Source organism: Oncorhynchus tshawytscha, unplaced genomic scaffold (assembly GCF_018296145.1).
Source record: "Oncorhynchus tshawytscha isolate Ot180627B unplaced genomic scaffold, Otsh_v2.0 Un_contig_4260_pilon_pilon, whole genome shotgun sequence".
In the NCBI taxonomy this organism is placed as follows: Eukaryota; Metazoa; Chordata; class Actinopteri; order Salmoniformes; family Salmonidae; genus Oncorhynchus; species Oncorhynchus tshawytscha.
In genome coordinates this window covers 25001-52382 of record NW_024608181.1, presented here as the reverse complement: position 1 = coordinate 52382, position 27382 = coordinate 25001, and the positions used below count along the sequence as shown (strand labels likewise).

The 27382-nt window shown below is 40.3% G+C and overlaps 1 protein-coding gene across 2 annotated transcripts in view; it reads left to right on the top strand.

Moving 5' to 3' along the window:
• The first annotated feature begins 12097 nt into the window (after positions 1–12097).
• Positions 12098–27382, top strand: part of LOC121843319 — a 17767-nt gene continuing 2482 nt past the window's right edge. Inside the window, exons 1-3 of one of the 2 annotated variants that reach the window (XM_042312921.1) lie at positions 12098–12202; positions 20325–20392; positions 21679–21822. In XM_042312921.1, coding sequence (XP_042168855.1) covers positions 21695–21822 — 128 coding nt within the window. In that variant the 5' untranslated portion in view covers positions 12098–12202; positions 20325–20392; positions 21679–21694. The remainder of the gene's footprint in view (positions 12203–20324; positions 20393–21678; positions 21823–27382) is intronic. The other variant, XM_042312922.1, reaches the window with a different exon arrangement.

Here is a 27382-nt window from a genome sequence, read left to right as displayed (position 1 = left end):
CCTCACACAGAATTATATTACAGCATTCTTCTCATTCATTCGTTTATTTTCATTCATTCATTCAATCCTTTTTGTTTTTACCTAAAAACAACACAGTCTTTCTTTATCGACTTAATACACTTCCAAAACATAAGCCTAGACTGATAGGATTTCTATGATATGACGAGACTACTGTCTAATCGGATCAGCTTGTCTTCATATCCTATTCATCCACCCCGTACTGATCTTTATTCTACGTTAGAGCAATATCGTGGCGTGACCTACTGACTTTACAAACCCCCGTTTAGCTAGGCGGAGCGTTTCTTATTCATAGGATTTCTTTTTGCAGTTGAACGCCGCACAATCAGGCGTTCTTCCTGTTTTCTACATATTCACCGGTTCAGTCCTCCTTTTCAGAGCGGTAGCCATGAGTATTTATTTACTAAATACTCATCCGTTCAGTCCTCTTCTTTGAAGCGGTATGGGAGAAATTATGTGAAGAAAACAGTTACAAATATGTTAAATTGGGTCCTACGCCAGCACCTGAACAAAAACAGCTGGTGACAACCAAAGCAATGACAACAACGGTGGCGGCTGCTGTGACGACCACAGCAACTACCACTAAGATGACTGCTTCTTTTATGAGATTCAATTTTTTTTACAAACTCTAATGTGACGACCACAGCAACTACCACTAAGATGACATCAACTGCTCTTACCAAGCAGACCTCGGTAATCACAAAGACACCTGACACATCAGAACGAAAGGGATTCTTTTATGAGATTCAATTTTTTTTTACAAACTCTAATGACCTACCTCAAGACAAGAACATTGCAAAGATGACAGATATAGATGTACCAGACTCAGAACCACTCAAGGACACCACACAGGAAGAAGAGGTACAAAACGAATGGTACAAATGGGTGAAGTATACGACAAACAAACACAGAATGGACAATTGTATTTTTTGTAGTAAATCACCTTTGTCGGATCTCATAATAGTCACTGAACCAGCATCATTTAAAAACTGTGCAAATTGGAAAAATGATAATTGTACCAAGAGAAAGTATTCTATTCCCTTGTGTGACATAGAATGTAGGATTGCTCGAGGGAGCACTAGAGGCAGAACCATATTAAATGAGACTGGGTTGGGAGACAAGGATTGTGCTGCCTATGACATTAGAACTGAATTAAATGGACCTCAATTAGACAGAAGAACTGTGATTAAAGGAAAATATGAATGTTTTTACAGCCATAACACCGAAGGTATTGATGTAGGAAACACCACTGTAGAATGTGATACTATTTGGGTAATAGAGACTGCAGGGGTTCGTAGAAATAAAGATAAAGGGTTGATAATGCATAGAAAAGGGGTGTGTGGTAGAATAACTCAGGTTGCGCCATCTCTTATTATGCTAAACAATCAAGACAGAGGTATTGCGGATAGTTTCTGGATGTGTGGAAAAAACAAACTGTTGAATGTATTGCCAGATGGATGGACTGGTCTTTGTGCCTTAGTTAGAGCAATTCAACAGGTTACCATTATTAAATCACCCCATGGTGACTATGTTAACTCTAGAGTTAAGAGGGCGTATGAGAAAGACCCTGAGGTATACCTTGATGCAATTGGACAGCCTAGAGGGGTACCTCGGGAGTTCAAGGCAAGAGATGAAGTTAAATCTGGATTTGAATCTATATTTTTGTGGATAACACCAAATAAGAATTTAGAGTGGATTAATTACATATACTATAACCAACAGAGATTCATTAACTATACTGACTCGGCTCTAACGGCGTTGGGGGAACAGGTACAGGCTACCAGTAAAATGTCTTGGCAAAATAGCCAGGCTCTCAATTGGCTTTTGGCAGAGAAGGGTGGAGTTTGTGTTATGTGCGGGGATGATTGTTGCACCTTTATTCCCAATAACACTGCGCCTTATGGATCCTTTGCAATCCCTATGGCTAAACTTAAAGGTTTACGAGCAGAGGTTAAGGCAAATGCTGGGGTTGACTCTCATGTTTGGGATTGGTTGGACTTAGCATTGGGAAAATGGGGAGCTATGTTTGCTAGGATGGCCATTATGCTGGGCGGGGGGTTATTGGCTCTGGGTATTGTATTTTGTTGTGTTTTACCCTTGGTGAAATCACTTGTGATCCAGACAACGGTTAAACAGATGTTTGTAAGTAGAGCTGACCCTCCGGTGATAGTTAATCCTGTGCCGGGTAGCCCAGGCCACTATACTGATGAAAATGGACAGTTATGCAATGCGGTGGGTGGAGCCCTTGACTGCCCCTTTGGTAATCCAAACTGCCTGTATGGAGTGGTCCCTGGAGGTGGGTACGCTTGCCATGATTTTCGTAAGGATGGTTTACCTGTATATGCTATCATTCCAAATTCATAAGAAATTCTACTGATACATATCCACAAAAAGGGTCATTTCCGTAGTAAATACAAGAGGTGCTATGTAAGGTCTACTTTTGCTCATGGCCTTGTGTTTTTGTATGTTTTGTTGAATGTTTTTGATAGGTATATCAATGAATATATCTGGTTTCTTTTAATTAAAAGTTAGTTTTGCCTTCTAAATACTAGGTTAATTCTAAAAGCATGTAGGTAACAGTGGGAAATCCCGGTTACAAGTGTCTACGGACCATGTCCTGAATCTTCTAACAGAGGTTGGTATCGCTGGTATCACGTTTGTTGGAGAGGTGTCTGAGAGGGAGGATCATGTTGAAAGCTTAAATTTAGAATGATGTTGTGTCAGATTTTAATTTGTAACTGCATGGAGGCCTCGTGTTTTCTCATATTCAATTTATTATTATACTCATTGCTTTATTATATATTTTTTTCTTTTTCACGTAACTGAGATAACCTCAGGCAAGGCTTTGTACTTACATGCTCATGATTCAACAAAATGTTGTGTATTATTTTTATTGTTTCTATACCGAACTAGATCTTTTACTCCTATTTAGTATTAATAATTTGGAGATGTTTGGTCTAGTTAGGTTTTCTTCAATGTTTCTAATTAGATCTTTTACTGCTATTTAGTATTAATAAATTGGAGATGTTTGGTCTAGTTAGGTTTTCTTTAAATGTTTTGAATTGGATCTTTTACTCCTATCTATGTTATTGTTTGGAGATGTTTGGTATAGGTGATTAGTAAGCTTTATTTGTGTTAATCAACTGTTGGTATTATGTTCCATATATGTCCTTTTAGTTTTGGTGCTTAATAAGCACCAGAGGAGGGTTATATGGGAGAAATTATGTACATATATGGAGGAACATAAATACTGTAACACAAGAGAGAGATACACTTATAGAGTGCATTTGCCATTCTGGTAAAATACATTGTCTATTGTATAGGAGAGGATAACTAGAGGAGACACATAGGCGCCAGGACAGCTGGAAACACTAAAAATGGAGACACATAGTCTGCTGATATTAGACAACCACATGAAGAGAAGGCAACACATAGGCGCCAGGACAGCTGGACACACTAAACCTAGAGGAGACACACAGTCTGCTGATCCGAAATAAAGACACACATACAAAGGAACAGATGGAGCTAATTACAGGGTCAAAGCATATAGGGACGTATATTATCTTTAGGTCAAAGCAAGGGTCTTGTCATCATTAGGATCTAATGGAAAGCATATGTGGGTGTTATTGGGCTGAACAAGCAGGATGCACAAATTGGGATGTAACTTCATTTGCATGAGGGATGGACTCATATGTTGTGTGTGTATAAATCAGAGCGAGTGCTCTGAAAAAGGTGTGTGTTCCGCGGACCACTCCGGACCACTCCGGCTCGCGATACTTTTTTTATTAAAAGCCTATTGATTTCACAAAGTTCTTGAAAGCGTCATATTTGAACCGATTTTCCACGACAACACACACACACACACTGAACACATACACACACAGGACACAAACACACACACAGGACACAAACACACTCTGAACTCACACACATTAACACACACTGGACTCAGACACACACACACACACACACACACACACTGGACTCACACACACACACACACACATACACACACTGAGACACACACACACACACACACACACACACACACACACACACACACACACACACACACACACACACACACACACTACCTCACACACACTGGACACAGACACACACACTCTGGACACAGACACACATACACACTGACACACACACACACACACTGGACTCACACACACTGGACACACACACATATGCGTCTTCCTATAATGGTGAGGAGCTTGACCCAGGACCTTCAAATGAGGACCATCATTTCTGATCGAATTGGGAACAAACAGACACTTAATTTCCACAAACACAAATATTACAGGAATATTCTGCAAATGTTGATGAAGACGTCACTCAATCAACCCAAAACCCACAAGACTCCCATGAAGTTATAGTGTGACGTTATGAGTTGACGTTAAAGTAACATTCTCAGAACATACCGCACTTGTTTTATACTGTTTCAGATGGATCCTCTGTTTATCATCTTGTTTTATACTGTTTTAGATGGATCCTCTGTTTATCATCTTGTTTTATACTGTTTTAGATGGATCCTCTGTTTATCATCTTGTTTTATACTGTTTAGATGGATCCTCTGTTTATCATCTTGTTTTAGATGGATCCTCTGTTTATCATCTTGTTTTATACTGTTTAGATGGATCCTCTGTTTATCATCTTGTTTTATACTGTTTTAGATGGATCCTCTGTTTATCATCTTGTTTTATACTGTTTTAGATGGATCCTCTGTTTAAACATGTTAAAATACCAATGTGATAATTTGCTGTATGTCTTTTTGTTGAAAAACGAATTGTACAATTATATATGGACATATACTTCATAGTTGTACAAGTATACAAGGATAAATTGTACTTTTCATAATAAAACATACTTGAAACTAAAATAAGCGTATCAATTGTGAAAACAATTTAGTTATTGATTTTACATTGCTTCTCCCAGTCGCAGGTTGATGTTTGTCATGAATCGTGACCTGGAGGCAGGTTGATGTTTGTCATGAATCTTGACCTGGAGGCAGGTTGATGTTTGTCATGAATCTTGACCTGGAGGAAGGTTGATGTTTGTCATGAATCTTGACCTGGAGGCAGGTTGATGTTTGTCATGAAACATGACCTGGAGGCAGGTTGATGTTTGTCATGAATCTTGACCTGGAGGCAGGTTGATGTTTGTCATGAAACATGACCTGGAGGCAGGTTGATGTTTGTCATGAATCTTGACCTGGAGGCAGGTTGATGTTTGTCATGAAACATGACCTGGAGGCAGACCTGCGTGATTTCCTCTAGATATGCAGCAACAAAGTCAGATTGTGTCTTTTACAGTTTTTAACATCCTTTAGTCCTTTAATCTGTCGTCACATCTTCAAACCTCTAAACACAATTAGCACAACATCCATCTGTTGTGGACCAGACCATTAACACAATTAGCACAGCATCCATCTGTTGTGGACCAGACCATTAACACAATTAGCACAGCATCCATCTGTTGTGGACCAGACCATTAACACAATTAGCACAACATCCATCTGTTGTGGACCAGACCATTAACACAATTAGCACAGCATCCATCTGTTGTGGACCAGACCATTAACACAATTAGCACAAAATCCATCTGTTGCGGACCAGACCATTAACACAATTAGCACAGCATCCATCTGTTGTGGACCAGACCATTAACACAATTAGCACAACATCCATCTGTTGTGGACCAGACCATTAACACAATTAGCACAGCATCCATCTGTTGTGGACCAGACCATTAACACAATTAGCACAACATCCATCTGTTGTGGACCAGACCATTAACACAATTAGCACAGCATCCATCTGTTGTGGACCAGACCATTAACACAATTAGCACAACATCCATCTGTTGTGGACCAGACCATTAACACAATTAGCACAGCATCCATCTGTTGTGGACCAGACCATTAACACAATTAGCACAGCATCCATCTGTTGTGGACCAGACCATTAACACAATTAGCACAGCATCCATCTGTTGTGGACCAGACCATTAACACAATTAGCACAGCATCCATCTGTTGTGGACCAGAGCATTAACACAATTAGCACAGCATCCATCTGTTGTGGACCAGACAATTAACACAATTAGCACAGCATCCATCTGTTGTGGACCAGACCATTAACACAATTAGCACAGCATCCATCTGTTGTGGACCAGACCATTAACACAACATCCATCTGTTGAGGACCAGACCATTAACACAATTAGCACAGCATCCATCTGTTGTGGACCAGATCATTAACACAATTAGCACAGCATCCATCTGTTGAGGACCAGACCATAACACAATTAGCACAGCATCCATCTGTTAATGACCAGACCATTAACACAATTAGCACAGCATCCATCTGTTAATGACCAGACCATTAACACAATTAGCACAGCATCCATCTGTTGTGGACCAGACCATTTATTTTTTTATTTTACCTTTATTTAACTCGGCAAGTCAGTTAAGAACAAATTCTTATTTTCAATGACGGCCTAGGAACAGTGGGTTAACTGCCTGTTCAGGGGCAGAACGACAGATTTGTACCTTGTCAGCTCAGGAGTTTGAACTTGCAACCTTCCGGTTACTAGTCCAACGCTCTAACCACTAGGCTACCTACCTCCTCTACACTCTAACCACTAGGCTACCTACCTCCTCTACACTCTAACCACTAGGCTACCTACCTCCTCTCCACTCTAACCACTAGGCTACCTACCTCCTCTACACTCTAACCACTAGGCTACCCTGCCCATTAACATTAACACAATTCATGTTGTTTTCACAAAATATGCAGTCAATTAACATATTTCTAAAACACTTACATTTTCTTTGCATACAGGCTCACCAAACACCAAAATGATGGATCTTTCTTGTCTTATTTACAAATGCTTTGCACACAGTATTCCAGAAACGAAGACCTGATGTTCAAAACCTTAAATAAAGAATAAAGCCTTTACTTCTGCAACAACAGCAGCTCAAAAGCTGTATTGAAACAGCTGATGAGCATTTTTGAATGAACAGATCATTGAAACATTGAGAAAGAGCTGAAATACTGTACGTTGTGTCAAATAGACCAACCACAGCTGATTCCAATCTCAGAGACATAGCCAGGTGTTGAAGTTATTTCAATTACATGGACAGACACAGTAAAAATAAGACTATTTTGATTGATGTTGTTCAATGTGGATACAGAACAAAACAGTGGAGCAGAGAGAGAACAAATTATATTTGGACCAGGGAGAGGAGTAGCTGGACCAGAGAGAGGTGTAGTTGGACCAGGGAGAGGAATAGTTGGACCAGGGAGAGGAGTAGGTGGACCAGGGAGAGGAGTAATTGGACCAGGGAGAGGAATAGTTGGACCAGGGAGAGGAGTAATTGGACCAGAGAGAGGAGTAGGTGGACCAGGGAGAGGAGTAGGTGGACCAGAGAGAGGAGTAGGTGGACCAGAGAGAGGAGTAGGTGGACCAGAGAGAGGAGTAGGTGGACCAGAGAGAGGAGTAGGTGGACCAGGGAGAGGAGTAATTGGACCAGGGAGAGGAGTAGGTGGACCAGAGAGAGGAGTAGGTGGACCAGGGAGAGGAGTAATTGGACCAGGGAGAGGAGTAGGTGGACCAGAGAGAGGAGTAGGTGGACCAGAGAGAGGAGTAGGTGGACCAGAGAGAGGAGTAGGTGGACCAGAGAGAGGAGTAGGTGGACCAGAGAGAGGAGTAGGTGGACCAGGGAGAGGAGTAGGTGGACCAGAGAGAGGAGTAGGTGGACCAGAGAGAGGAGTAGGTGGACCAGAGAGAGGAGTAGGTGGACCAGAGAGAGGAGTAGGTGGACCAGGGAGAGGAGTAATTGGACCAGGGAGAGGAATAGTTGGACCAGGGAGAGGAGTAATTGGACCAGAGAGAGGAGTAGGTGGACCAGGGAGAGGAGTAATTGGACCAGAGAGAGGAGTAGGTGGACCAGGGAGAGGAGTAATTGGACCAGAGAGAGGAGTAGGTGGACCAGGGAGAGGAGTAGGTGGACCAGGGAGAGGAGTAGCTGGACCAGAGAGAGGTGTAGTTGGACCAGGGAGAGGAATAGTTGGACCAGGGAGAGGAGTAGGTGGACCAGGGAGAGGAGTAATTGGACCAGGGAGAGGAATAGTTGGACCAGGGAGAGGAGTAATTGGACCAGGGAGAGGAGTAGGTGGACCAGGGAGAGGAGTAATTGGACCAGAGAGAGGTGTAGTTGGACCAGGGAGAGGAATAGTTGGACCAGGGAGAGGAGTAGGTGGACCAGGGAGAGGAGTAATTGGACCAGGGAGAGGAATAGTTGGACCAGGGAGAGGAGTAGGTGGACCAGGGAGAGGAGTAATTGGACCAGGGAGAGGAGTAGGTGGACCAGGGAGAGGAGTAATTGGACCAGGGAGAGGAGTAGGTGGACCAGGGAGAGGAGTAGTTGGACCAGGGAGGGGAATAGTTGGACCAGGGAGAGGAGTAGGTGGACCAGGGAGAGGAGTAATTGGACCAGGGAGAGGAGTAGGTGGACCAGGGAGAGGAGTAGTTGGACCAGGGAGAGGAGTAGGTGGACCAGGGAGAGGAGTAGTTGGACCAGGGAGGGAGTAATTGGACCAGGGAGAGGAGTAGCTGGACCAGAGAGAGGTGTAGTTGGACCAGGGAGAGGAGTAGTTGGACCAGGGAGAGGAGTAGTTGGACCAGGGAGAGGAGTAGGTGGACCAGGGAGAGGTGTAGTTGGACCAGGGAGAGGAGTAGGTGGACCAGGGAGAGGAGTAGTTGGACCAGGCAGAGGAGTAGCTGGACCAGGGAGAGGAGTAGCTGGACCAGAGAGAGGAGTAGTTGGACCAGGGAGAGGAGTAGCAGGACCAGGGAGAGGAGTAGCTGGACCAGGGAGAGGAGTAGCTGGACCAGGGAGAGGAGTAGCTGGACCAGGGAGAGGAGTAATTGGACCAGGGAGAGGAGTAGGTGGACCAGGGAGAGGAGTAGTTGGACCAGGGAGGGGAATAGTTGGACCAGGGAGAGGAGTAGGTGGACCAGGGAGAGGAGTAATTGGACCAGGGAGAGGAGTAGGTGGACCAGGGAGAGGAGTAGTTGGACCAGGGAGAGGAGTAGGTGGACCAGGGAGAGGAGTAGTTGGACCAGGGAGGGAGTAATTGGACCAGGGAGAGGAGTAGCTGGACCAGAGAGGGTGTAGTTGGACCAGGGAGAGGAGTAGTTGGACCAGGGAGAGGAGTAGTTGGACCAGGGAGAGGAGTACGTGGACCAGGGAGAGGTGTAGTTGGACCAGGGAGAGGAGTAGGTGGACCAGGGAGAGGAGTAATTGGACCAGGGAGAGGAATAGTTGGACCAGGGAGAGGAGTAATTGGACCAGAGAGAGGAGTAGGTGGACCAGGGAGAGGAGTAATTGGACCAGAGAGAGGAGTAGGTGGACCAGGGAGAGGAGTAATTGGACCAGAGAGAGGAGTAGGTGGACCAGGGAGAGGAGTAGGTGGACCAGGGAGAGGAGTAGCTGGACCAGAGAGAGGTGTAGTTGGACCAGGGAGAGGAATAGTTGGACCAGGGAGAGGAGTAGGTGGACCAGGGAGAAAGGAGTAATTGGACCAGGGAGAGGAATAGTTGGACCAGGGAGAGGAGTAATTGGACCAGGGAGAGGAGTAGGTGGACCAGGGAGAGGAGTAATTGGACCAGAGAGAGTGTAGTTGGACCAGGGAGAGGAATAGTTGGACCAGGGAGAGGAGTAGGTGGACCAGGGAGAGGAGTAATTGGACCAGGGAGAGGAATAGTTGGACCAGGGAGAGGAGTAGGTGGACCAGGGAGAGGAGTAATTGGACCAGGGAGAGGAGTAGGTGGACCAGGGAGAGGAGTAATTGGACCAGGGAGAGGAGTAGGTGGACCAGGGAGAGGAGTAGTTGGACCAGGGAGGGGAATAGTTGGACCAGGGAGAGGAGTAGGTGGACCAGGGAGAGGAGTAATTGGACCAGGGAGAGGAGTAGGTGGACCAGGGAGAGGAGTAGTTGGACCAGGGAGAGGAGTAGGTGGACCAGGGAGAGGAGTAGTTGGACCAGGGAGGGGAGTAATTGGACCAGGGAGAGGAGTAGCTGGACCAGAGAGAGGTGTAGTTGGACCAGGGAGAGGAGTAGTTGGACCAGGGAGAGGAGTAGTTGGACCAGGGAGAGGAGTAGGTGGACCAGGGAGAGGTGTAGTTGGACCAGGGAGAGGAGTAGGTGGACCAGGGAGAGGAGTAGTTGGACCAGGCAGAGGAGTAGCTGGACCAGGGAGAGGAGTAGCTGGACCAGAGAGAGGAGTAGTTGGACCAGGGAGAGGAGTAGCAGGACCAGGGAGAGGAGTAGCTGGACCAGGGAGAGGAGTAGCTGGACCAGGGAGAGGAGTAGCTGGACCAGGGAGAGGAGTAGCTGGACCAGGGAGAGGAGTAGCTGGACCAGGGAGAGGAATAGTTGGACCAGGGAGAGGAGTAGCAGGACCAGGGAGAGGAGTAGCTGGACCAGGGAGAGGAGTAGCTGGACCAGGGAGAGGAATAGTTGGACCAGGGAGAGGAGTAGCTGGACCAGGGAGATGAGTAGTTGGACGAGGTCGAGGAGTAGCTGGACCAGGGAGAGGAGTAGTTGGACTGGGGAGAGGAGTAGTTGGACCAATTTGGAGGTGAAAACTGTATGATCATCGGTCACATGACCAAATGACCCTCCTGGATGCGATGGACACTGGCTGCAGAGACATCTCAGCTGAAGACTACCAGGAGTGGATAAGGCAGGCCAAGCGTTTATATCCAAGGTGCGGAGACATCTCAACTGAAGACTACCAGGAGTGGATAAGGCAGGCCAAGCGTTTATATCCAAGGTGCAGAGACATCTCAACTGAAGACTACCAGGACTGGATAAGGCAGGCCAAGTGTTTATATCCAAGGTGCGGAGACATCTCAACTGAAGACTACCAGGAGTGGATAAGGCAGGCCAAGCGTTTATATCCAAGGTGCGGAGACATCTCAACTGAAGACTACCAGGAGTGGATAAGGCAGGCCAAGCGTTTATATCCAAGGTGCATAGCGAGAGACGACATAATATGTGATGTGGATCGTATAGATTAATAGATGCTGAAGATGGAATAGATTAGAACAGGACGGGGCATGTTTCTGTTTTCCCTTCTGAGCCTTTTACTGTAATTGTGTTTTATTTTTATACATTTGGAACCAAAGGTCATGTGTGTTGTTGAACCAAAGGTCATGTGTGTTGTTGAACCAAAGGTCATGTGTGTTGTTGAACCAAAGGTCATGTGTGTTGTTGAACCAAAGGTCATGTGTGTTGTTGAACCACAGGTCATGTGTGTTGTTGAACCACAGGTCATGTGTGTTGTTGAACCACAGGTCATGTATGTTGTTGAACCACAGGTCATGTATGTTGTTGAACCACAGGTCATGTGTGTTGTTAAACCACAGGTCATGTGTGTTGTATGTGTTGTTGATCTCTGGCAATAATTTCATGTTGTTAATAAAGATTTTACTGCAGCAATTCTGTCACCTACTATTTTTCTACAGTACATTCTATAAAGGAAATATGACTCCTTCACTTTTAGATGGTATGTTGCCAAAAATGTAGAGTGGTTTACAGTAAAATGTAGAGTGGTTTACAGTAAAATGTAGAGTGGTTTACAGTAAAATGTAGAGTGGTTTACAGTAAAATGTAGAGTGGTTTACAGTAAAATGTAGAGTGGTTTACAATAAAAATGTAGAGTGGTTTACAGTAAAATGTAGAGTGGTTTACAGTAAAATGTAGAGTGGTTCACAGTAAAATGTAGAGTGGTTTACAGTAAAATGTAGAGTGGTTCACAGTAAAATGTAGAGTGGTTTACAGTAAAATGTAGAGTGGTTTACAGTAAAATGTAGAGTGGTTCACAGTAAAATGTAGAGTGGTTTACAGTAAAATGTAGAGTGCTTTACAGTGAAAGGAAACTGAATTATGAAAAACAATAGATTTCATATGGTCTGTTGTCTGCAGGTAGAAACATGAAAAGTAATGCAGATTTTGCAATGCCATAAACTTCTAGTATTTTGAAAGTCGGTACTAAAAGAGAAAACAGGCAGAACCTGATATGTAAATGAGCAGAGCAAATGAAAGTAACATTCAATGACCTGATGATCATTCCAGACTGTGTTTCTATTGAGAGATAAAAGGTAAGACGACGATTGTTATGTGTATTCATATAGTTGATGATATTGTTATGTGTATTCATATAGTTGATGATATTGTTATGTGTATTCATATAGTTGATGATATTGTTATGTGTATTCATATAGTTGATGATATTGTTATGTGTATTCATATAGTTGATGATATTGTTATGTGTATTCATATAGTTGATGATATTGTTATGTGTATTCATATAGTTGATGATATTGTTATGTGTATTCATATAGTTGATGATATTGTTATGTGTATTCATATAGTTGATGATATTGTTATGTGTATTCATATAGTTGATGATATTGTTATGTGTATTCATATAGTTGATGATATTGTTATGTGTCATATAGTTGATGATATTGTTATGTGTATTCATATAGTTGATGATATTGTTATGTGTATTCATATAGTTGATGATATTGTTATGTGTATTCATATAGTTGATGATATTGTTATGTGTATTCATATAGTTGATGATATTGTTATGTGTATTCATATAGTTGATGATATTGTTATGTGTATTCATATAGTTGATGATATTGTTATGTGTATTCATATAGTTGATGATATTGTTATGTGTCATATAGTTGATGATATTGTTATTGTTATGTATTCATATAGTTGATGATATTGTTATGTGTATTCATATAGTTGATGATATTGTTATGTGTATTCATATAGTTGATGATATTGTTATGTGTATTCATATAGTTGATGATATTGTTATGTGTATTCATATAGTTGATGATATTGTTATGTGTATTCATATAGTTGATGATATTGTTATGTGTATTCATATAGTTGATGATATTGTTATGTGTATTCATATAGTTGATGATATTGTTATGTGTATTCATATAGTTGATGATATTGTTATGTGTATTCATATAGTTGATGATATTGTTATGTGTATTCATATAGTTGATGATATTGTTATGTGTATTCATATAGTTGATGATATTGTTATGTGTATTCATATAGTTGATGATATTGTTATGTGTATTCATATAGTTGATGATATTGTTATGTGTATTCATATAGTTGATGATATTGTTATGTGTATTCATATAGTTGATGATATTGTTATGTGTATTCATATAGTTGATGATATTGTTATGTGTATTCATATAGTTGATGATATTGTTATGTGTATTCATATAGTTGATGATATTGTTATGTGTATTCATGATAGTTGATGATAGTTGATGATATTGTTATGTGTATTCATATAGTTGATGATATTGTTATGTGTATTCATATAGTTGATGATATTGTTATGTGTATTCATATAGTTGATGATATTGTTATGTGTATTCATATAGTTGATGATATTGTTATGTGTATTCATATAGTTGATGATATTGTTATGTGTATTCATATAGTTGATGATATTGTTATGTGTATTCATATAGTTGATGATATTGTTATGTGTATTCATATAGTTGATGATATTGTTATGTGTATTCATATAGTTGATGATATTGTTATGTGTATTCATATAGTTGATGATATTGTTATGTGTATTCATATAGTTGATGATATTGTTATGTGTATTCATATAGTTGATGATATTGACAGTGTTATAATAGTCCTACTCTCCTTAAAATATTTTCGATACAAATTAGATGCGTGGGGTGAATTGTTCTGTGCCCATCTGTGTGCCCCAGGGTGATCACTCCTACACTATCTAGAATCTAAAAGGGTTCTTTGGCTGTCCCCATAGGAGAACCCTTTGTAGAACCCTTTTGGTACCTTTTGGGTTCCATGAAGAATCCTTTCACAGAGGGTTCTATATTAGAAGGGTTCTATGGCAACAGAAATGATATTGTTATATTCCCCATAGTTGATGATGTTTATATTCATAAGTTGATTGTTCTATATGGCCAGTTTCTACAGTTTGATCATTGTTTGTGTTTTATGCAACTGTCACGGTCGTTGTAATGGAGGGACCGAGGCACAGCGTGTGTTGAGTTCCACATATTTATTTAAAGTGAAACTGCTTAACAAAACAATAACCAAGCAACAAAACGTGACGACGTGGTGCAACACACACAGACACAAAACAACAATGGAGAACTGAAGCATGATCCCCAATTAGAGACAACGATAATCAGCTGCCTCTAATTGGGAACCATACCAAAAACACCAACATAGAAATAGGAAAACTAGAACACCCCCCTAGTCATGCCTTGATCTACAACACCATAGAGAACCAAGGGCTCTCTGTGGTCAGGGCGTGACAGCAACATTTTAAAACTGTTGGCTGTGGAGTAAACTAATGAATACAACCCAGGTTGTTGCCTACGACTCGGCATGTTGATACCTGCCTGATGCTGAAACCTGATTGTAGCCTGAGGGGTAAACTATGATACTTGCTAGATATACTGGTTTTCTAAAGTTAGCCAGCTTCAGTTAGCTTCACATTCCAGCTCAGGCCTCATCCATCAGAATATACAGAACAGAACAGAAAATATCTCAATGACTTGACATGTTCTGGTTGTGAATTCAGGCTACAAGGTGAGAATCCTGCCAGGGATTATTGTAAAGTGTGTAGAGAAATTAAATGTATGGTGTTATTTTAGTATAGTGAAGTAAAACACTCCTAACAGTAGATAAATGAAATGTATGGTGTAATGTTAGTATAGTGAATGGAAGTAAAACACTCCTAACAGTAGATAAATTAAATGTATGGTGTAATGTTAGTATAGTGAATGACAGTAAAACACTCCTAACAGTAGATAAACTAAATGTCTGGTGTAATGTTAGTATAGTGAATGACAGTAAAACACTCCTAACAGTAGATAAATTAAATGTCTGGTGTAATGTTAGTATAGTGAATGGAAGTAAAACACTCCTAACAGTAGATACATTAAATGTCTGGTGTAATGTTAGTATAGTGAAGTACAACACTCCTAACAGTCTACTTCTACTGAGACAGGTTGGTGTCAGTTTAATCATACAACATGGAGCTGACTGGACGTGTTCAAGTCAAATTCAATATATCAATATTCATATATTATAGTTCTACATTTAACATTTCATATGATAATGTAATTGTATCATAGTTCCTCTATAGTGTAGTGATCCTCTACATTTCATTTGATAATGTAATTGTATCATGTTTCCTCTATAGTGTAGTGATCCTCTACATTTCAAATGATAATGTAATTGTATCATAGTTCCTCTACAGTGTAGTGATCCTCTACATTTCATTTGATAATGTAATTGTATCATAGTTCTTCTACAGTGTAGTGATCCTCACTATATGAGCCACGTCACAATTCCAACCAAGTAACCCAATTGATGCCAATGGTGCGATGCATAGGTTTTTCACCTTTAACACATGTAACCTGGGTTCGCTTCCCTGCCCCGCTGTTTGCTACATTGGTGTCAGAAGTGGTGTCTGAGACATGCTTTTGTGTGAGCCAGGTAACAATTCCCACCATGTGGGTTAAGCCTATTGGTGCAATACGTAGGGTGTTGACCTTTTACTCCAGCGACCTGGGTTCACTGCCCCGCTGTTTTCAACTACACTGCTCAAAAAAATTAAGGGACTAAAATAACACATCCTAGATCTGAATGAAATATTCTTATTAAATACTTTTTTCTTGACATAGTTGAATGTGCTGACAACAAAATCACACAAAAATGATCAATGGAAATCAAATTTATCAACCCATGGAGGTCTGGATTTGGAGTCACACTCAAAATTAAAGTGGGAAACCACACTACAGGCCTATCCAACTTGGATGTAATGTCCTTAAAACAAGTCAAAATGAGGCTCAGTGTGTGGCCTCCACGTGCCTGTATGACCTCCCTACAACACCTGGACATGCTCCTGATGAGGTGGCGGATGGTCTCCTGTGGGATCTCCTCCCAGACCTGGACTAAAGCATCCGCCAACTCCTGGACAGTCTGTGGTGCAACGCCACGTTGTGTTGGTGGATGGAGCGAGACATGATGTCCCAGATGTGCTCAATAAGATTCAGGTCTGGGGAACGGGCGGGCCAGTCCATAGCATCAATGCCTTCCTCTTGCAGGAACTGCTGACACACTCCAGCCACATGAGGTCTAGCATTGTTGGTACCTAATGGCTGTCAGGCTACCTCTGGCGAGCACATGGAGGGCTGTGCGGCCCCCCAAAGAAATGCCACCCCACACCAGGACTGACCCACCGCCAAACCGGTCATGCTGGAGGATGTTGCAGGCAGCAGAACGTTCTCCACGGCGTCTTCAGACTCTGTCACGTCTGTCACATGTGCTCAGTGTGAACCTGCTTTCATCTGTGAAGAGCACAGGGCGCCAGTGGCGAATTTGCCAATCTTGGTGTTCTCTGGCAAATACCAAACATCCTGCACGGTGTTGGGCTGTAAGCCCCCCCCACCTGTGGACATCGGGCCCTAATACCACCCTCATGGAGTCTGTTTCTGACCGTTTGAGCAGACACATGCACATTTGTGGCCTGCTGGAGGTCATTTTGCAGGGCTCTGGCAGTGCTCCTCCTGCTCCTCCTTGCACAAAGGCAGAGGTAGCGGTCCTGCTGCTGGGTTGTTGCCCTGCTACGGCCTCCTCCATGTCTCCTGATGTACTGGCCTGTCTCCTGGTAGCACCTCCATGCTCTGGATACTACGCTGACAGACACAGCAAACCTTCTTGCCACAGCTCGCATTGATGTTCCATCCTGGATGAGCTGCACTACCTGAGCCACTTGTGTGGGTTGTAGACTCTGTCTCATGCTACCACTAGAGTGAAAGCACCGCCAGCATTCAAAAGTGACCAAATCATCAACCAGGAAGCATAGGAACTGAGAAGCTGTCTATGGTCACCACCTGCAGAACTACTCCTTTATTGGGGGTGTCTTGCTAATTGCCTATAATTTCCACCTGTTGTCTATTCCATTTGCACAACAGCATGTGACATTTATTGTCAATCAGTGTTTGATTTCACAGAAATGTGATTGACTTGGAGTTACATTGTGTTGTTTAAGTGTTCCTTTTATTTTTTTGAGCAGTGGATATTAATAGCACAGGCTACCCAACATTCTATATTAACAGCACAGGCTGCCTGTAGGGTGTTGACCTCCCTGCCTGCTGTTTTCAACTATATTAACAGCACAGGCTGCCCGTAGGGTGTTGACCTCCCTGCCTGCTGTTTTCAACTATATTAACAGCACAGGCTGCCCGACATTCGTTGAACAAAGAGACACAATAATATGAGTGAAAGGATTTTAGGATAATATCAGTAAGTGTTGATTTAGAGTTGTCTTCTGGTTTCAGCCTTCTAGTTGCCTTTATCAACAGGTTGAAATGTAATAAATGACATCACAATGACATGTCCTCAGAGTTGGAAAGATCCTACATCTGAACACATTATTTAACATGGTGACATGGTGCTGCTAGTGAAAGAAAACATTAAGAGACAGAATACAGGCGGTGGAGTTTGCACAAAGTTTACGTACAACAATATATTGAACTAGGTAGACTGAGCATAGATCTAAAGGCTATAACCACGGGGAAGAAACTGTTCAGATTGGGGCCTATAACATCCAATCACAGAGGTTAACAGCAGCTGACAGTTAGCAACTTCATTGCTAATAACTCAAACTTCCTTTTTCAGATAAAGACATCATCTCTGTACAGATGTAGGATCTGAATTTGATCACCCTGTTGCAGGAAAAATAAAACTTGTAGTGTATTTGATGTTTTAAAAGGCTTCTGAAGTTTGTCATTTCCACTTTCCACTTTAAAATGTTAATTATAATCCACATAATTTTTCTGCTTCAGTAAACTGTCTCAAATTAAGATCCTACATCTGTAGCAAAACACCTGTCTTTCATGTGTATGACTCTATCAGGATATACATACCTCTCTCTAATGTATATGACTCTATCAGGATATATATACCTCTCTCTAATGTATATGACTCTATCAGGATATATATACCTCTCTCTAATGTATATGACTCTATCAGGATATATATACCTCTCTCTAATGTATATGACTCTATCAGGATATATATACCTCTCTCTAATGTATATGACTCTATCAGGATATATATACCTCTCTCTAATGTATATGACTCTATCAGGATATATATACCTCTCTCTAATGTATATGACTCTATCAGGATATATATACCTCTCTCTAATGTATATGACTCTATCAGGATATATATACCTCTCTCTAATGTATATGACTCTATCAGGATATATATAATGTATATGACTCTATCAGGATATATATACTAATGTATATGACTCTATCAGGATATATATACCTCTCTCTAATGTATATGACTCTATCAGGATATATATACCTCTCTCTAATGTATATGACTCTATCAGGATATATATACCTCTCTCTAATGTATATGACTCTATCAGGATATATATACCTCTCTCTAATGTATATGACTCTATCAGGATATATATACCTCTCTCTAATGTATATGACTCTATCAGGATATATATACCTCTCTCTAATGTATATGACTCTATCAGGATATATATACCTCTCTCTAATGTATATGACTCTATCAGGATATATATACCTCTCTCTAATGTATATGACTCTATCAGGATATATATACCTCTCTCTAATGTATATGACTCTATCAGGATATATATACCTCTCTAATGTATATGACTCTATCAGGATATATATACCTCTCTCTAATGTATATGACTCTATCAGGATATATATACCTCTCTCTAATGTATATGACTCTATCAGGATATATATACCTCTCTCTCTAATGTATATGACTCTATCAGGATATATATACCTCTCTCTAATGTATATGACTCTATCAGGATATATATACCTCTCTCTAATGTATATGACTCTATCAGGATATATATACCTCTCTAATGTATATGACTCTATCAGGACTCTATCAGGATATATATACCTCTCTCTAATGTATATGACTCTATCAGGATATATATACCTCTCTCTAATGTATATGACTCTATCAGGATATATATACCTCTCTCTAATGATATATACTCTACCAGGATATATATACTCTCTAATGTATATGACTCTATCAGGATATATATACCTCTCTCTAATGTATATGACTCTATCAGGATATATATACCTCTCTCTAATGTATATGACTCTATCAGGATATATATACCTCTCTCTAATGTATATGACTCTATCAGGATATATATACCTCTAATGTATATGACTCTATCAGGATATATATACCTATATACTCTCTAATGTATATGACTCTATCAGGATATATATACCTCTCTCTAATGTATATGACTCTATCAGGATATATATACCTCTCTCTAATGTATATGACTCTATCAGGATATATATACCTCTCTCTAATGTATATGACTCTATCAGGATATATATACCTCTCTCTAATGTATATGACTCTATCAGGATATATATATACCTCTCTCTAATGTATATGACTCTATCAGGATATATATACCTCTCTCTCTAAGGATATATATATAATGTATATGACTCTATCAGGATATATATACCTCTCTCTAATGTATATGACTCTATCAGGATATATATACCTCTCTCTAATGTATATGACTCTATCAGGATATATATACCTCTCTCTGTATATGACTCTATCAGGATATATATACCTATGTATACTCTATCAGGATATATATACCTCTCTCTAATGTATATGACTCTATCAGGATATATATACCTCTCTCTAATGTATATGACTCTATCAGGATATATATACCTCTCTATATCAGGATATATATACCTCTCTCTAATGTATATGACTCTATCAGGATATATATACCTCTCTCTAATGTATATGACTCTATCAGGATATATATACCTCTCTCTAATGTATATGACTCTATCAGGATATATATACCTCTCTCTAATGTATATGACTCTATCAGGATATATATACCTCTCTCTAATGTATATGACTCTATCAGGATATATATACCTCTCTCTAATGTATATGACTCTATCAGGATATATATACCTCTCTCTAATGTATATGACTCTATCAGGATATATATACCTCTCTCTAATGTATATGACTAAAACACCTGTCTTTCATGTGTCTCCTTTGACCATTTGACATCTTTTATTTACTGTTGTTTAGGCTGGTTGAATGAGTTGCCTATGAAAGCTACTTCATCTGTAAGAAAACAGGCGTCTGCACCAGTGACTGTAAGTTATGTGATTTCCTCATATGAAATAAAAAGTATGTTTGTAGCCTACGCAGTTATAAAATGGCTGTTGAAACTGGGGCACATATTTGTCAGTACATTAGAATTCGAATAAATGTGTTGAGATGTAGGAAAGATGGGCAAACTCTCGTTGGTCTTGGTTCTCTACACACTATTGTAAGGTTAGTCGATGTCAGACATTCAATAGTCAGAGTAGGTTGGAGCTATGATCACTTATCATGCTGACAAACCTGATGGTCTCTGTGACCTGATCTGAACAGGTTTAGACTGGTCATCTATGATATGTAGGTTATATACAGTACATTCTCTATCCTGCTACTGTAGGCTGTAGCCGAGGTATAGACCTTGATCTGCATATCACTAACAAACTACTATTATACATTATAACCTAGTCTACTTTACATAATATAACATCTACATATCACGAACAAACCACTATTATACATTATAACCTAGTCTACTTTACATAATATAACATCTACATATCACGAACAAACCACTATTATACATTATAACCTAGTCTACTTTACATAATATAACATATCACTAACAACCCACTACTATACATTATAACCTAGTCTACTTTACATAATATAACATATCACTAACAACCCACTACTATACATTATAACAAAATAACAGATTGAAAGACAATAGCCACTATCTATAACTACCTTAACAAACAGTGACTTATTATTATTATTATTATTGTTTCTGTACTGTCTAGAACTACCTTAACAAACAGTGACTTATTATTATTATTATTATTGTTATTGTTGCTGTACTGTCTATAACTACCTTAACAAACAGTGACTTATTATTATTATTATTATTATTGTTGCTCTACTGTCTAGAACTACCTTAACAGTGACTTATTATTATTATTATTATTATTGTTGCTGTACTGTCTATAACTACCTTAACAAACAGTGACTTATTATTATTATTATTATTATATTTGCTGTACTGTCTATAACTACCTTCACAAACAGTGACTTATTATTATTATTATTGTTGCTGTACTGTCTAGAATTATTGTTGCTGTACTGTCTATAACTATCTTAAAAACAGTGACTTATTATTATTATTGACAGTTACCATGGAGATGAAATGTCACAACTGCATATTCATGTGATTGCATTAAATCACCTGACTGTTTCTATGTCCGTTAGTAAATGTTTTATAAGAGATAATTAATAAATGAAAACAATTGACATTCAATAATTACTGTGTTAACCACAACAAACATGTTGGATCTCTGTTTAGGGGCCAGTGCTCTAAAATGAGTCTCTCTGGGGAGAGAGAGGAGGGGGGCCCTGCCTTTAAAATGAGTCTCTCTGGGGAGAGAGAGGAGGGGGGCCCTGCATCTAAAATGAGTCTCTCTGGGGAACATGACACCAAAGCTAAGAGGTGAGATGACAATTTTTGATATCATTATTTTGAGTTTATTTCCAAAATGTTCACATTTGTTTTTTTAATCAGAAATGGTTGCTTATGGGTTCCTTCAATATTACTGTTCTCAGATTTTTTATTAATAGATTTTAGATTTTATATGTATATATATATTTTTATTTATTGCAAAAATGCTATAAATCCATTGTTTAGCTGGAATATAATGCTCCTATCTTGTATATTTGACTGTATTATGAGCTTGGATAAGAGCATCTGCTAAATCAGGGGTTCTCAATCCGGGGTCTGTGGAGGTACTGCAGGGGTTCTCAATCCGGGGTCTGTGGAGGTACTGCAGGGGTTCTCAATCCGGGGTCTGTGGAGGTACTGCAGGGGTTCCACGGCACCCTGACTGTACTCGTTGCAATGTTAGACATTTTATAGAATTTTAACATGACAAAACCACTTTGCCTACTTAATTATTGCCTAATATAATGTAATGCATACTTTTTTAACCAATTGTGATCGTTGATACAAACATAATTTGGACATTATTACCATTATATCAACACACTCTTCATATCCGTTTAACAACTCTAAATATCTTTGGCATAGTAGTCATCAAGTCCCTTGCCAATAATGTTATAAGCATCATACTAGTTATCCTATCCTCTCTCGTTGATTGATGCTGGCAACCTCTGTCCGGTGCTCCTCCCTTCACTAGATGGACTGTAACTTCCGTGTTTAACCCCTCTGTGTCCAAGGACCAAACTTTTTAATATTATTTTCGGGAGGGCCTCAAGTAGGCTGGACAAATCCCATTTTTAACATTTCTTTCTGATAAAAACTAGTTCATTGCATCCGCCATGGAGCCCAGTTTCATAATATTACGTTAAATAGTAATCGCTAAGAAACAGGCCTTATTTTAGGTCATTCTTCTCCCTGCCAGCTCCTATTAGTTCTATTGAGCTCCGTGGAATCAACTCACCTTCTGAACGTTCTATTCCCAGCTCATTGTTCTGCGTCACAATGGCAGCGTCACTATTGCTATCAATCAGACCTGCCTACGTTTACCTTGGGTTTATTTCTAAGCGAATTTTAAGTGCACCAACCCTGTTTGCTGAACTACACGTTGTGGTGACCCACAGGACTAAACGTTAAACATTTTCTGGTCATGGTTGACCATATTTATTTTCAAAAAAGGTATACGACCTAAACAAAATGCAAATACACAATACACATATCCCTGTCCTCTTTTTCAAGACGTGGCCAATTATAAACAGCCAGAAGACATTTTTTTGTTTTTACGAAATAACACTTTTTTTTAACTTCTTGTCGTTTCTAAATGGCTGCTGGGTAATTTGATATGCATCGAAATGTTCATTTGAAGGCATCAAATTGAGTGAATGCTGCGCAGGTTCACTGAGTTGCAAACCAAATGGACAGGTGTAGCTCATTGATTTGTAGATCTGACTCAGTTGCTACCTCCGATTATGAGCCTAGCAGGTGTCGTGAATGAGTTATGTAGTACCCAGAGGCCACAGGGAGGAGCAAGAGAGCTATAAACGCATACTGTTTCTTGCCTTAAAACCCCTAAACCTAAAAATCTATCAAATGTATTTATAAAGCCCTTTTTACATCAGCAGATGTCACAATGTGCTATACAGAAACTCTAACCCTGCGTATAACCTATTTTAGCCTTAACCATGAAACCCTAATTCTAGGGAAGCTGGGTAATTGAGTGAATTGAGTGCAATACTGTACAGGTTGACTGAGTTGCAAACCAAATGGACAGGTCTAGCTCATTGATTAGCAGCTACGTATTACCTATTTTAGCCTTAACCATGAAACCCTAATTATAGGGAAGGGTAGCCAAGAACACCTTTAGAAACTATTTTAGTAATAATATTATGTTAGTAAATACCATTATAGTACTAAATAGCATTATGATTATTTTGTTAATCAAAACCTGTCTCAGCATTTACCTTTTTTTGTTTTGTTATTTTATTATATTTATTATTACAACACTTGATAAACAAGACACATTCGTTTTATTTTTCAAATGCGGTTTGAACTGTGTGACCTAGTAACTTCAATGTGAAAGTCTAGCAATTGGCGTGGGATGGGTGGGGTGGGACAGGTTTGAGACTGAACTAAGGGATTAACAAGAAAAATACCCTTTATTTCTCAGCTGCCCCACCAATGTCTGTTCATGAAATTATTACCTTTTAATTACTAAATATTTCCAATAGATGGCAGCATAAGACCATGAAGCATCAGTTATAGGCTACAAGCAGCAATATGATGGACCATGAAGCATCAGTTATAGGCTACAAGCAGCAATATGATGGACCATGAAGCATCAGTTATAGGCTACAAGCAGCAATATGATGGACCATGAAGCATCAGTTATAGGCAACAAGCAGCAATATGATGGACCATGAAGCATCAGTTATAGGCTACAAGCAGCAATATGATGGACCATGAAGCATCAGTTATAGGCTACAAGCAGCAATATGATGGACCATGAAGCATCCGTTATAGGCTACAAGCAGCAATATGATGGACCATGAAGCATCAGTTATATAGTCTACAAGCAGCAATATGATGGACCATGAAGCATCAGTTATAGGCTACAAGCAGCAATATGATGGACCATGAAGCATCAGTTATAGTCTACAAGCAGCAATATGATGGACCATGAAGCATCAGTTATAGTCTACAAGCAGCAATATGATGGACCATGAAGCATCAGTTATAGGCTACAAGCAGCAATATGATGGACCATGAAGCATCAGTTATAGGCTACAAGCAGCAATATGATGGACCATGAAGCATCAGTTATAGGCTACAAGCAGCAATATGATGGACCATGAAGCATCAGTTATAGGCTACAAGCAGCAATATGATGGACCATGAAGCATCAGTTATAGGCTACAAGCAGCAAAATGATGGACCATGAAGCATCAGTTATAGGCTACAAGCAGCAATATGATGGACCATGAAGCATCAGTTATAGTCTACAAGCAGCAATATGATGGACCATGAAGCATCAGCTATAGTCTACAAGCAGCAATATGACCATGAAGCATCAGTTATAGGCTACAAGCAGCAATATGATGGACCATGAAGCATCAGTTATAGGCTACAAGCAGCAATATGATGGACCATGAAGCATCAGTTATAGTCTACAAGCAGCAATATGATTGACATAAAATAGCATGCAACCACAGACTAGATGTCCCATTATTTTCTAAAATGGTCACTCATTACTTTGGTTTGGGGCGGCAGCGTAGCCTAGTGGTTAGAGCGTTGGACTAGTAACCGGAAGGTTGCAAGTTCAAATCTCCGAGCTGACAAGGTACAAATCTGTCGTTCTACCCCTGAACAGGCAGTTAACCCACTGTTCCTAGGCCATCATTGAAAATAAGAATTTGTTCTTAACTGAGTTGCCTAGTTAAATAAAAATAAAATAAATTAGCTAAATATTTCGTATTAGGACTGTGTTGCTTTTGGGCGAGAAAAAAAAAGTGACTATAGCAGGTATTGAACACTGGGTAAATAATCACTAGTCAGAACCTCAACCTTAGTATACATGCATTATAAAAAATCATCTTAATATCTGATATTGCGAGTAAACAACCTCAAAATAGAAAAGACAGAGTGCGTCTTCCAGTCCGCCAATAAATGACATCACGCAACCCTAGCAGTTAGCAAATAGCACATTTTCCACCGGGATTTGAACCAGCCACCGTTAGGCCACAGGTCCAACTCCTTAGCCACTGGGTGAAAACCTGAGTTAATCTTGGGGAATAAGCATGAGTTAATCTGCCAAAATGAAGACAAAACACTTTAGAGACAAACATGGTATCACTATATCACTTGTTATACATAAATATTATACATAAATCATTGCCAAAAGCACAACACATATATTATTTATGGATTGATCATATCAAATATCAAAACATTTTTATCTGCTCCAACACAATTACATGTTGTGTAGGAACCAATGACTCACTGCATGATTCTATAGTATTATCAAGACACCTGCTGTTAACTCTTAACTACTTAGGACAGCTCACGAGGTGTCCTAAATATCTGCAGACTAGGAGGGACTAGAGACTTGCATAGCTTTAATTTATACCCATAAGTGTAAAATGTCTTTATTCTCAGCACTTATACAACCAATGTTCTACTCTGAGACACTTTGTGGGTATGGACCCAGATCTCAACATATTGTTATAAAAAAACTGAATGTTTGTTTTACATAATGATAAAAAATGAATATTACTAATGTAACCCACTGTAAAGACTGGGTTTAGTTGATTGTGTTGCACTGATCATGTCCGCGTTCTGGAACTGTCCGCGTCCCCGTACAGAACTGTCCTCGTCCCCGTACAGAACTGTCCTCGTCCCCGTACAGAACTGTCCGCGTCCCCGTACAGAACTGTCCTCGTCCCCGTACAGAACTGTCCGCGTCCCCGTACAGAACTGTCCGCGTCCCCGTACAGAACTGTCCGCGTCCCCGTACAGAACTGTCCGCGTCCCCGTTCGGTGTGGCGCCAAGCCGGTTACGCGCAGAGTGGACTGAGGTGATCTTGGGGAATAACGACGGAGTTTGTTACAGTGTTGAGACGCCGAAGTTTACTGTTCAATTTGCTTTTTTCTTTACGGTCAGGGACAGTGTGAGTGTAGCCAGATCCTTTTCACTCTCTATCCTTGTTTCAATTTGTGGTTCACCGGATTCATCATCGAGACGAGAGACAGACGAACGACCTGCTAGCTAGTCGGTACAGCTCGGTAATCTAGCTAGTTACTCTACCAGCAGCATCCTAGTTACCATAGCTAGTCGGTACAGCTTACGGTACAACAGGTTAGTAAATTTACCTCAACATCCCCCGGAGAAGCAGAGTAACGACACCAGCCTTTTAGCGGGGCTGACAGACTGACTACAACGCTCGCGACGATAAATTAATTTCGTTTTTAAAAATGACACACTGCTCGCGCCATTAACTAACGTCTGGAAGTCCGTTCTATTTGTGAAACTCTTCTTCTGTTTCCCCATCTGAGCTCAGAGGAGATGAGAGATGTAATGTTTGTCTCTGTTGTGTTGAAGTGCAGGAGAGACCAGCCTCCCCTGTTCCCAGCTGTGTGTCCATGAAGAGTGACTATGGATCTTTAGTTTAGAGAGGAGACTTTTCTACTGAACAAAGGTAAGAAGAACTCATGGGTCCTGGTCAGTGAGTTAAACAACACTGTCTCTAGTCATTTCTCCTCCCATTTTCCCATTTATTGTTGTTGTTTTCATAATCCATAGGCTAATCATTTTGTCCATTTTCATAGTCCTAAAACAATATTAAACAAACACAACATTCCCTGTGTTTGTGTGTTTGTGTGTGTGTGTGTGTGTGTGTGTGTGTGTGTGTGTGCGCTCCCTGGGTGAGGAGATGTAACCTCCATCCTGATTGCCTAGTCACTTTTTCCCCTAACTACATGTACATATTACCTCAACTACCTGGTACCCTGCACATTGACTCAGTACTGGTACTCCTTATAGTCTCATTATTACCTCAACTAC